Source organism: Pelobates fuscus, chromosome 2 (genome assembly GCF_036172605.1).
Source record: "Pelobates fuscus isolate aPelFus1 chromosome 2, aPelFus1.pri, whole genome shotgun sequence".
In the NCBI taxonomy this organism is placed as follows: domain Eukaryota; kingdom Metazoa; phylum Chordata; class Amphibia; order Anura; family Pelobatidae; genus Pelobates; species Pelobates fuscus.
In genome coordinates this window covers 84,699,772-84,712,660 of record NC_086318.1, presented here as the reverse complement: position 1 = coordinate 84,712,660, position 12,889 = coordinate 84,699,772, and the positions used below count along the sequence as shown (strand labels likewise).

At 39.0% G+C, this 12,889-nt stretch overlaps 1 protein-coding gene across 3 annotated transcripts in view; it reads left to right on the top strand.

The window, feature by feature from the left end:
* The window catches only part of INPP5D (inositol polyphosphate-5-phosphatase D), a 125,594-nt gene that overhangs the window by 102,668 nt on the left and 10,037 nt on the right, over nucleotides 1-12,889 (top strand). For all 3 annotated transcript variants that reach the window (XM_063442377.1, XM_063442376.1, XM_063442378.1), the window contains exons 15-22: nucleotides 1,246-1,384; nucleotides 2,150-2,258; nucleotides 3,609-3,697; nucleotides 6,885-6,966; nucleotides 8,108-8,197; nucleotides 8,513-8,626; nucleotides 9,923-10,002; nucleotides 12,728-12,815. In XM_063442377.1, coding sequence (XP_063298447.1) covers nucleotides 1,246-1,384; nucleotides 2,150-2,258; nucleotides 3,609-3,697; nucleotides 6,885-6,966; nucleotides 8,108-8,197; nucleotides 8,513-8,626; nucleotides 9,923-10,002; nucleotides 12,728-12,815 — 791 coding nt within the window. The remainder of the gene's footprint in view (nucleotides 1-1,245; nucleotides 1,385-2,149; nucleotides 2,259-3,608; nucleotides 3,698-6,884; nucleotides 6,967-8,107; nucleotides 8,198-8,512; nucleotides 8,627-9,922; nucleotides 10,003-12,727; nucleotides 12,816-12,889) is intronic.

Here is a 12,889-nt window from a genome sequence, read left to right as displayed (position 1 = left end):
AATGCCAGGGGAGGTGTTACCATGGCTGCATATGCAAAGTATTTTAATTCTTAAATTGTATAGAATTGAGCGGTGAGGCTGGAACATGATCTATACACCAAAACTGCTTCATTAGTCTAAAGCTCAAGTTTATTTCGGTACTAACATAATGAATCATTAGAACAGTGTGGAACTCAACAGTCCACAGGCACAAATTGTAAATAACTTGGGGTAAATTTGCCTACTTGCCTTCAACATGTGCCGTGGGACACCTTAAACCATTGAGGCTAGTGTCCTACTTGCTCTGGTCCCTGAGATAGTGTTGGTCAATGTGCTAAGTGTTGACGAATCACTATGCAAATCAATGGAACATTCCTGACGATTGTTTCATATGTAGCAATTTGTACTTACAAACATGTATTCCTGACCCTATAGTGTTAAAACACTATCTAGCCCACCTGACCTGCCCTTGCCTCTCTACATATAGTAAAGTCTTAACTTTATGCCAGTCTTCTGGTGATGGTTTTCCCCCCTGATCTGCCTCCTTTGCTGACATCATCAGAAGTTATGATCTCAGCCAATCAAAATGCTTTCCCATAGGAAAGCAATGGATTGGCTGAAATTGTAAATTCTAATTATCTCAGCCAAGGAGATGGGCCAGGGGCAGAGCCAAACACCGCCTTGGTCAAACAGCATCTCCTCAAAGAGATGCATTGAATCAATGCATCTCTATGAGGAAAGTTTAGTGTCTCCATGCAGAGGGTGGAGACACTGAATGTCAGTCACACTGTGCAGCACTGCTCCAGGAAGCACCTCTAGAAGCTATATGAGGAGTGACCAGTGAAGGTATCCCTAGTCTATAATGTAAATGCTGCCTTTAAAAAAAATAAAAAAAATTAAAAGACAGTGTTTACAGCAAGAATCTTGAAGGGCACGATTATACTCACCAGAACAAATGCAATAAGCTGTAGTTGTTCTGGTGACTATAGTGTCCTTTTAGGGGCAAAGTTGCTGAACTGAAAGCAAAGCGGACTATCCTGATTTTTCCAATTCAGCTATTTTGGACACTTTTAATTCTCAACAATTGTCACTTTAGTAAATAATCCCGATAATGCACAAAATGTGTCTAAGCAGGCTAACATTTTCAGCTCATTTGGCTTGCTGGCTTTGATATATGTATGTCTGATCTGAACTCTATTTGCCACCTGGGCAGTCCTTGTAATTACAGGTTATACATTTCTATATTTGTACTCTATGTCTAATCAGGAGGAAGCAGAATTATTTCAACATCCTGCGATTTCTAGTTATGGGAGATAAAAAGCTTAGTCCTTTCAACCTCACGCATCGTTTCACCCATCTTTTCTGGCTAGGAGACCTTAACTACAGAATTCAACTTCCCAACTCAGTAAGTGTCCATCTCAGCTCTAGGACCAAACCGTGATTTTTCCACCATGAAAATCTTTTGTTAAAGGTTGCGTTAGGATCATTGTCACTAATTAGTGATTTATCAGTGAGTTGATGTAAGGTTTTGACAAAATAGTGGAAGATTTTTAATAGCAACAATTTTGATCTTGTTGCGTCTCGATTACTGACTAGTGATCCCACATTTAAGTGGGTAACATTCACAATACCTGTCCAAGGGCTGATTTCTTATCAAGTTCACATTATGGGTGGCCAATATCAGCTCTAAAAAGTAAGGAGTTTGACACTCTTCATAGTTTTGCGCCCAGTTTGCACAAGCAGGTTGCCTAGAAAACGTAATCACGCAGTCCTGTAATTTGTGGTACTGAGCCATACAGGGTTACTTACTAAATTGAGAATTCAAAGTAAATTTCAAATTTAAGGCCAACACGGCTGAACGAAAAGCATAGACTATTTTGTTCGGCTAGTTTAAACTTAAATTTGAAATTCACTTGGAATTCACTTTATATTCTCTCTTTAGTGAATAACCCTGAAAGTCTTGTTCTACCAGGCTCTCCTGTTTATTCTACTTAGAAGTGCTGGCAATCGAGAGAGAATGCTGTACTAGGCATTGCCTGCAACAAGACTTATGTTTCAAATACTGTCATGCTTGTAACATTTACATTCTTTACATTCGATTATTTCTGAGCAACATACAGGTAATGATCATGGTAATATTTTTTCTGTATATTGACTTTTCTATTTGAAGGCTGCAGAGAACATTGTCCAGAAAATTAAAATGCAGCAACATCAAGAGCTTCTTTCCTATGACCAGCTGAACATGGAGCGGAAGGAAAGCCAGATCTTCCTGCACTTTAGTAAGTCGGCTTTAGTCTCAATTAACTCAGGGTTGAAAGGACACTCCACAGTCCAAATATTATTTTTTTTTTAAATCACTGTTTAATAGACATACTCCAAATGAAAATATACATCCATTTAACTTAAAAATATACTTGCATTGGTGGTATATCTCAAAACAGCATGCAAAAGTTGCAGCCTTTGCAAGCCCTCCCATTCTAACCCCGCCCAAACTTTGTGGCTATCCAATCACAGACTTCCCAATGCAGGTCAATGACAAGTATTTGCAAGTCAAGTGCCCTGGGCAATTGCTGCCTCTTGAGTTTAGCCCTACTGAGCTCAACAAACCAGGAAGTAACAGGACTGGTTATATATATATTGTTCGCCGTCGAACATAGCTTGTTCGCAGTCGCGAACATATGCGATGTTCGGTCCGCCCCCTATTCGTCATGGAGGTGGGAGGGTCTGCTGCTGATTGGCTGGAATGTGTCTGCCGACTGTGAGGTACAGGGTCAAAGTTTACTCAATGATGACGAATAGGGGCGGACCGAACATCGCATATGTTCGCGACCGAGAACAAACTATGTTCGCTGGCGAACAGTTCCCGGCGAACTGTTCGGGACATCTCTAATTATAGGCTGTATAAGCTGTATAAACACACTAGAAAGAAATGTGGCTCAGATTCACATAGTCACTACTGATAACTGACAATAAGTAAAGAAATTGTTTTCAATGTGATCAATCTGTCTGGAAGGGCTCAAACAGGAAAAATGTGACGAAGATGAAGGAAAATAGCAGCCAACGTATAAAGTTCTTTAACAAACAGTTAATGCATTGATTGTTAACATTTCTGATCCTCATTATGCATATTACGTTAACTAGATTATTATGTATTTTTCTGTGATAAAATTAGCTAATTAACATGATTGTTACACAATCTACATGGTCAAAATGGCCTGTTACACCTGGATAACTTACATGCGTTTTAAAGTTATGGCTAGAGTTGATGCACATTTTAATGCATTATCCAGATATATACAAATATCCAAACTATAATAGAAAAGATAGTTACAGTCAAGCTCCCGCATTTGCAACAGATGCTACAAAGGTATAGTTTCTTACAGTAAGTGCTGTCCAAACTAGAAGGTGCCTGATAACCTGTCAGCCAATCCTGGTGTTTACATGGGAACAGAGCACACCTGACAAATCAGAGGTTTATGGGATATGTAGTTCAGCACTCAGCAGCATTTCCATGTTAGATCAAAATAACTCTTACCTAAACTGATAGTAGGTGGGGGCTTGTATAGCTAATATGATGGCTGTGATTGAAAGGAAGACTGAAAGCGGCAGTGTTTTATCTTTTTTTGCAGATGAGGAAGAAATCACGTTTCCACCAACTTACCGCTTTGAAAGAGGAAGCCGAGAACGCTATTGCTACACCAAACAGAAGGCCACAGGGGTGAGAAAACCAATGTGCAGAGGTCATAAATTCAGTCTTTACCAGCTTAAAGGATGACTCCAAGCACCATGACCACTTAAAATCCTTTAAGCTAAGCTTTAAGATACCTGGAGTCTGTATGTATAGCATATTGCTTTAAAATGCTGCACCAACAGAGATTAACCCCGTAGCTACCGGTGGTGTAATTCCACCACTAACAAAGTTCCAGGCTGGCTAATGTTATAATTGCTGTCTGAAGCCAGCACCCACCTCATGCTGGCACCAGGCAGCCAATGGTGCTGGGCCACCTCCTCCGTACCACTACTGTTCTCCTGTCAGTTCATCCTACCTGACCTTCCTCTCTCTCCAATGACAAAATATTCAGAGCCAGCCCTGTAGTTGTCCAAGAGAGTCCATTGCTTTGGGGGCAATTATAGTGCCACCTCCAACGAGTGATAGTAAAAGAGGAAAGAACCTTCTTTCTGTTATGGGGATTGTGACGGAGCTCCTTTACCGACATACAAAACTTTATTTTACTTGGGAATAGCCCATATAATCGCTAAATAAATATTGCTGTGACAAACTTAATAACATTCAAATAACTAAGTCTAAAACATGTCACAAAATGTAATAAAAGGAAATAATAATAACATAACACCATTATTATAAAGGTGTGGGAAAGACTATATTAAACACAAAACATCTCTCCTACCTGCAGAAACTGTAATGCGCAAATCTACCTGAAAATTGAAATTAACCAGCCTTGCTATTCAGGTAGTGCATATTGTTGTTGCTACCAACAGAGGGCGCTTCACAGGCTCCTTAGCCAGATCCACTTAGTTGGTAGCAATCCTCACCAGTACAGGAGAGCAGGTAAAACATTTAACAGTATACACACACACATTATAAATACCCTGCACCTATAATGGGCACAGGGTGACTGAGACATAGGAGCCATTTAGGAACGATTGTAAAGTGTTCTTCTGCTCACAGTGATGGTGACTACCGTCACAGGGATCCCTGCTATTTAAAGTTCCCTCTCATCGGTGGGATACTTTGTACGCAAACCAACTCCTGGAACTCTGTGGTGGGAGGGATGGGTTTGTGACTTCATCCCCGACCCCTCTCATTCACACTGGACATCAGGACTTTAAGAAGCATATGATAAGTAAGTACTATAGGTGAGGGATAAAACCAATTACACCAAAATAACTAAAGATTAGGTGAACCCTATAAAACAGTTCCAAACCTGATTGAGGCTTTCTGTACTATCTTTTTTCAGTATTCAATATACAAAATAAATAATAATTTAATCATAACCTTATTTTAAGAATCCAACCATCTACTCTACAACAGCTGATAATTTCCAAGCAAACACAAAATGTCATGTTTATGAAGCTGGAACTTGGGCACCAATTGTGCAAAGTTTAAATTGAGTAAAGTGGAGTTTTAGATGACATCTCAAATTTTAGCAGTCGCTACCCCCAAACACATACAGACAATTTTCTCCACAATCGGTGGTTATGCAAATAGATAGCAGAACATTTAGTGTTACATCTACTGCCACTCAATTCACTGTAAAGACACAACGGTGTCACATGGTTTCACTTCTGCTTTGGTAACATGTCTTGTAGCGTGCGTATTACCTAAATTAACTCATCCTTGCTTTGTGCATGTATCAGCATGCTAGGGGCTTTTTTTTTATAATTGTAGTTGTACAATCTAATTGTAGATGCTCTAGAGTTGAATGGAATCCACTCTCTTGTCGATGCAATAGCAAAGAAATACACAAAAAATACACCAGCTACTGCCAGAAATTATTATTATTACTATTGTTTTATTAGAGTTTTTATAGCGCCAACATGTTTCGCAGCGCTTTATAAATAATAATAATAATATAATGAGTATATTACTTTAACAAGTAAATGACATACAGAATATTAAAAGAGACAAGAGGTGACGAAGGCCCTGCTCAAACAAGCTTACAATCTATGAGGAATTGGTAGAGACACACAAGAGAAATAACAGCATGAGGCGAGGAGGGATTGATGGATAAGATACATGGAAGAACTGAAATACTTTATATGTTCTAGTCAAATGCTGTACACTACACGTCTACAATTACACACCCCCTTGATTTCGCATTCACACACAGCCTGGAGGTTCAGTTAATGCTGACACAAGTTGTATAGCTATGTTGAAAAGGGGGGAAGAAAAAGGACCTAGGTCCCTAATGGGAGAGTTATATGAAGGGAGGGGGTCCCTACCTTTAATAAACCTTAGATAATAAGTAAAAAGAGGCAGGAAAAAGGGCTAAACAGGGATATGTAGGACCAGGCTAAACAATTATAACCTCGATCGCATATGTGTTAAGGTTAATAGGATGGTAATTAGGGGTGGGGGGAGGGAAAGGGAACCAGAGAAATGGAAAGAGCAAACCTCCTTAATGGAGGGGTCAAAAGTCCCCAATAACTCACCCAGATACCCAGATCCCCACACCTGAAGAAAGCACAAGACTTTCCCTGTATACCTCGGCACTATAGGAAAACCATGAGTGCCTACCTATAACCCTAATGCCCTTCCTGGCTAAGTAGCAAAAGACACACGATTAAATAAAGTAGAATAAATCCATGGTGCTAGCTAAAGTGAACAAATGAAAAAAGATTCTAACTCGACGCGCGTTTCGGCGTTCTAACACGCCGTCGTCAGGAGTAAAGTATAGCTATGTTTTATATTTTACACAAGACTTGAAGTTGTCCTAGAGCAGGGGTGCACAAAAGGCAGATGTGGTAGAACTACAACTTGTCGAAAGACATTCTACAAGCATGCAAAGCATCATGAGAGTTGTATTTGTAAAACATCTGGGGATTGAAATATTAGGCACCCCTGTCCTAGAGCCTCACATGTTGGTAGTCTGCATTGGAGGAATCTGCAACCACAAAACAACAAAAAATACTTGTATTGGCAATCAAATTGGAAATCCCGAGTTCTCCCCGTTACACTAGGTTTTGCTGACGTGGAATCTAATATGTAAAAATGGTTATTGTTATGTCTTCCCTACAAAAAGTATTTATTCTGAGATGCGGCTTTCTTGATAATTGCACAGTTTATGTTAGACCGGTGTGCACTGGGTTTACCTTATCTACTGCTACCAAATTTACATTAATCAAAATGTTATAACAAATATCCACTCATCAATTTCTTCCAGATGAAGTATAATTTACCTTCCTGGTGTGACAGGGTGCTGTGGAAATCTTACCCTCAGATGCATGTTCTATGTCAGTCCTATGGTGGGTGCATATAATTCACTGTTTCTTTAAATCTTTCCTAAGCTATAGTCGAACTGCATTTCCCATGATGCCATGCATGTAACTGGCAGTGCATCATAAGAGTATCCTTTACTAGACACTCTGTCTGTCATTTACCCTAATCTGGATTCTGTTATGAATGAGAACCGTGTCCTTCTGGGTAATTTAAAAAATGATAACAGAACATAATGTGAATAAAAAAGCACTTGTAAATAGCATTATCCACATTTGCTTATCATTACATTCAGAACATTTTTAGCACTTTTTCATGAATTGCTACTTAGATGTAATCTATTGTGGTACCTGTCTATATTACACAATGTTCTACAGATTTTTTTGGTAAATATTATTGCAGAAGGCACAGACATATATATACACTAAATTGTTAAAGGGCGTGCGATCGATCTAATGCAATGCTCCTCAAAGAGACGCATTGGGGACTGTAGGCACACGCCGCCATGTACCTATGATTCTGCATGCAATGATTTATCTATGGAAGACTTTGAGGGCACTGTGCATATGTGTGTAACGTCACAGTGTGCGAGCCAGGAAGCAATAGTCCCAGCTTTCATAACCAGAGGGTTTGGAGGCGTGTCTTGAAGCCGCTTTTCCAAGCCTAATAAAATACTGTCATTTAGATGAAGTTGTTATAGTGAGTATAGTGTTCCTTTAAGTATCAGGAGTTAAAGGTGAATGCAAAGAGAATTTCAAATTTAAGACCAAAGTAGTCAAATTGAAAACATAGATGCCTTTAATTGTAACAGGGCTACTCAAAGCACCATGGCCACTTCAGTGTTTTTAAGTGCTCATGGTGCCCAAAATCTGCACAAACAGGATTTTACCCCTTTGCTGGCAGAGGTAAAAATCCACCTTCGGCACTGTTGTTAATTCCATATCAGTGATGACATTCTAGATTTTAGGATCTATATTTCCTATAATGCTTACCCAAACATAGATCACAACTGGTGGAGTGCCAAAGGTCCGTCATATATCCTACGATACAGAATCCACTCATATTCTTTATACATTTAGCACATTAGCATTCTACGTTTGCATCTTAACTTCAGAAAAACCTTATACAATATTCCAGTTACTTTCATTCTTTTTCTAATCTCCCCTATAGGATGCACGGAAGACATAACTACCAGTGATCACTCTCCTGTATTCGCTACATTCCAAGTCGGTGTAACATCTCAGTTTGTCTCCAAGAATAGTACGTTCGATATGTAACTCTATTCATACACATAAACATAATTGTATTTCATTTTATTCAGTACATAATTGAAATCAAAGTACAAAAAAAAAAAAAAGATTTTCTTTTAGAAAATATATTATTTCTATCTAAATTAACAAACAAAAAACATAATTTTCTAAGCCTTTTCCATAAAATAATACGCCCATGTTCACATCTTGTGAAATCTTACTCAAAACCGATCTGCCTGAATGTTTTGTCATAGTAAATGTACAATTACTGGTAAGTCTATTCTATAAAAGCACTAACGGTGATGCTCTGATTTTTACTCCACAGATCTAGGGGATCCAGATTCTCAGGGTTACATTGAACTGATGAACTGCAGGGCTACCCTGCACACCAAGAGTCATACAAAATTCTACATTGAGTTCCATTCGTCCTGCCTAGAAAGTAAGTTTTTAAAAAGTCATTTTCAAGGTGAATTCAAACCATTTGCTGTTCGAGGATCAGCATTTCTCAATACGTTTTATGTGATTTAAATCTCCAGTGCAACCTAATGTCCAACTGTCTGCTCAGAGAATTTTAGTTTACAGCACTACAGTCTATTATGTAGAATAGGAGTGCTTTTTAATTAAAGAAGTTACAGTGTATTTTCTTCATTATATGATAACCCCCAAAGTACTGTGCTGTAGCCACTGCAATATCCCTATACAATTTAAATGGCATGTTAAAGTAATATCTCATTCATGGGTCATTTAAAGAAGAGCATATGCTATTTTTCTCTAAGATGTAGGTACATGTAAAAAGAATTGGGCCGGCATAGAAAGTCTGGTCCAGTTGTCAAGGCAGTCAATATTAGGAGTGATGAAGCAGACCAAAAATCCCAAAGAGATTAACAGAATATCGGAAACCTTGGAATGGAGTTCGAAAAGTAGAGGAAAAGCAATGTAGTAACCGAATCAGGATAATAGTGAGGTGTTCGACAGTATACTATACACAAAGCCATGTGACTAGTGCAGGGGTAGGCAACCTTCATCACTGATAAAGTGGACTACATCTCCCCTGATGCTTTGCCAGCGTTATAACTGCAAGAGCATTATGGGAGATGTAGTCCACAACATCTGGAGTGCCGAAGTTTACCTTCCAGAGGACTAGTGCATTCTGCTGCCCATTCTGTGAAAATGACATACAAAAAATATTAACAAAGTATTTAACTAGGAGAATCTATTAGCTTTTGTCAGTTTCCAAGTACGTTCAGGGGACTAAATGTTATAATTGCCCAATTTAAGGGTATGTTTTATTGACATTGGAAGGAAGAAGGCTAAATTTACCTTGCTGAGACTGCAGCTCATAACAGCTTGAGTATATAACTAATAATCGTGCATAGTACCGGTGTCATCACAAGGCAGATTCGGTTTGCATGTACAAGCAGACTCGGTGTGTATGTACAAGTATATATTTGCAAGTGAATACCATTGGGCCAGGAGAAACTCTGTATGGTCAAATCGCCACATGTTGGCTGGCATAAAAATGAATTTGGAATGGCAGGGTGGGCATGATGATTTGGGGATGATTTTTGGGGAAAGAAAGTGTTATGGTGAAGTGAAGTAAAAATCCAAAACTATGTGTTGGCTAGTGGTTTTTAAATTACAGAATAGGTTCCAATATATGTACTAAACATTTAAATAATATCAATATACAGCTTGACAATGGAATCCTAACCCTCTACCTTTCATTCCATTATAGACACAGTTAAGAGCTCAGAGTCTGCAGATCAGGATGCAGATAACGGAACCCTAGTGGTGAAGTTTGGAGTTCTTCCCAAGGTGATTTACTAGTATCATACATTGTATCTAAACCAGGGGTTGAGAGTTAGCCTCGGAGTTCAGCAATGACATGCAATGACACTGTAGGCACCCAGACCACTTCAGCTAATTGAAGTGGTCTGGGTGCCGTGTCCCAGTGTCTCCTGGGTGCAGTCTCCCTTTGGCACCGAGTGCCAAAGAAACTGCAATATGCACATTGCAGCACTAGGTCAGCCTCTAGTGGCTGTCTGGCAAAGGACCTCTGCATCAGGCCACCCAGCCTCAGATTTTCACCATAGGAAAGCATTGATTCAATGCATGCACATAAGAGCCTGCACGTCGCGGGACGTCGGAGTGGGCGGGGCGTCTACCCAGCATCGAGGGACATCGGCGCTGGGATAAGGTAAGTAAATAAAGGGATTTTAATCCTTTATTTACCGGGGAGTGTGGGTGGTGGGGGGGAGGGAGGAGGAGCAATAATGTCAGAAATACAGCTTTGTATTCCTGGAACTATAGTATCCCTTTAAGTGAAACTGTTTTGTACTAAAGTATTTCTTTACCTAAGCTATGCTTGTTAGAGCAGTGTGTGTCATATGTAAAGGAAAGCATTAAGTGTATATCATGGTTCTTAAATTCCAACTAAACAAATGTGTATAGGGGATTTTCTATTAAATAAGCTATTTCTCACTCTACGGTGTTTCCTCTAGCACCAAAAGTAATAACAGTAAATGTTAATAGTTGAGTGCTTCAAACAACATAAATAAAAATATAGATCAAATTCACCAATACCAACAAATAAAGTATTACTATCAAAAGCAAACAATTATTAAAAGAGAAATGGTCAATAAAGTGCCAATACACAAAAACATTTGTGTTGTCAGTAAATTAGTCAGTAAAGTGCCAATGCAGAAATTTTATAAAGTGTTGATGTAAAAGAATTTTTAATAAGATGCCAATACAAAAAAACACTATTTTTTTCTGCAGTACAGGAGGTCCTCACTTTACGATCTGTGACAGAGTGATAGAAAAAAGCTGAGCTACTACTGGACATGATGTAAAATGTCAAGGAAGAGTAGTTAGTTGAATGGCAGTGAGTACAGGCTAAATACTGTGTCATAGAAAACTATAATCACCCCTTGAATTTTGCATATTGGCAAGAAGGTGTTGCAGAGTTATTAAAATAAAAGAAAAAGAAAACAGGTCTAAATATAAAAAAAAGTTAAATTATGCAGGTCATTCGGTGGGTACAGATGTCACTGTGACTCAACCAGGTAGTAGTAGGACACCTCCCAGCAAAGGATTGGTTGTCAGCTGACTCCTATACATGGCAGTCCCATCAGGTGTTTGAAGAGTCCACCGTGTTGATCAGCAGCACATTGATGCCCACCTCCAGACCCAACAGCCTTCAACACTTGCGGGCCCTTTATGAGAGAAGCAGGAGCATGGAGTTTTGCCTCGACCAAAGGGGCAAACCTGACCTCTGCTTTTCACCACTTTGGACCATACTCTGAGGTCGATGAGGTGAGGTAAATAACCGCTCTTCCATTTGGGGCCCAAAAGCCTGTGAATATTGCCTCAAGCTTTTGCCTTGTGGACTTGCAGAAGTCAGTCAAGTTGAGGGCTGCTCCGCTGCTGCCCATCCTTCATTTTAGGAAACGTATCGTTCAGACATGCAAGAGAAGTCATCTTTTGCGACATAAATGGCAGCGAGGGACATTCCAGTGGGGACCGATATAACCCCTACCAGTCCACAGGGGGATAGGGGCAGCACCATATAGAATCCAAGTGGCCAATTTCAGAATTCAGAAAGCGGCTACCGCTCCTCTGTTCCTGGGTATGTCGCAAAACCTCGAGTCTGGGCTTCCGGTAGCGGAGAAGCTCCAGTGAGGTATCTCCAGAACCACGGTTGTATCCTTAGCATGAATTTTGCTCAGCTGAGGTCAAATAATCAAATGAGATGGTGATATCCCCCGATTTCTGGTGCCAGATGCGGGATTTCTTGGAGGCAAGCCCTACCCCACTCTCCCCCAAATTGTGTAATTTTCTTATATATTTTTATTTCTTCTGAATATATGTTCAAATAAGTCATAGGACATATATCAGTTTTATGGATTTTATCCACGAGGTCACTGCTGACACTGAATACATTTTTGGATTAACTTTGTTTTTGGATCCTTATTATAATTGTGATTATATTGTGATTATACTTACGTATTGTAAATCCCATGATTCTAAAAAGTTGTTTTTTTTAAATTTAATATTATAGGCATACTAAGTAAGAACTGCTTTCTCCCATAAAACAATTATGAACGCTTTCCAAAAATAAATGTATTACAAAAAAGAGCTTTAGAAAGAAAATTAATCTGACTACACCGTCATAACCTGATGATAAAAAAATAAAAAAAACTTTATTTAAGAAAAAAAAATACTCACTAGTTCAGAGCTACAATATATCAATGTTAAGCATAACACAGCTTTTCTTTATAAAGCAAATGAAAACGCTCTTTATGTAAATGGAGACAATATAAGTTGTTACTTAAAATGTGCTTTTATACATTTCTTTATTTTCAGATTTAACAGATATTATTAAACATGTCTCTTTTTGTTGTTATCATTCATTCTTTTTTCATCTGCATTCTTTGTCCCTGGTTGCAAATCTCTGCCCCTATACCATTTCATTTACTGTTTTCATTCATATATTTCCTACCTCTGGCCTCTATACATTATCACAGTTCTGTATTTGCAGCTAACGCCAATTATCTCTGACCGCGAATATCTCTTGGACCAGCACCTTCTGATTTGTATCAAATCTTTAGATACTGATGAGTCCTACGGTAAGTGGCCATTCCCTATTCTTCTGGGTAAGAATGTTAATTTCCAGAGTGTATCCATCTTCAGAACAGCAATA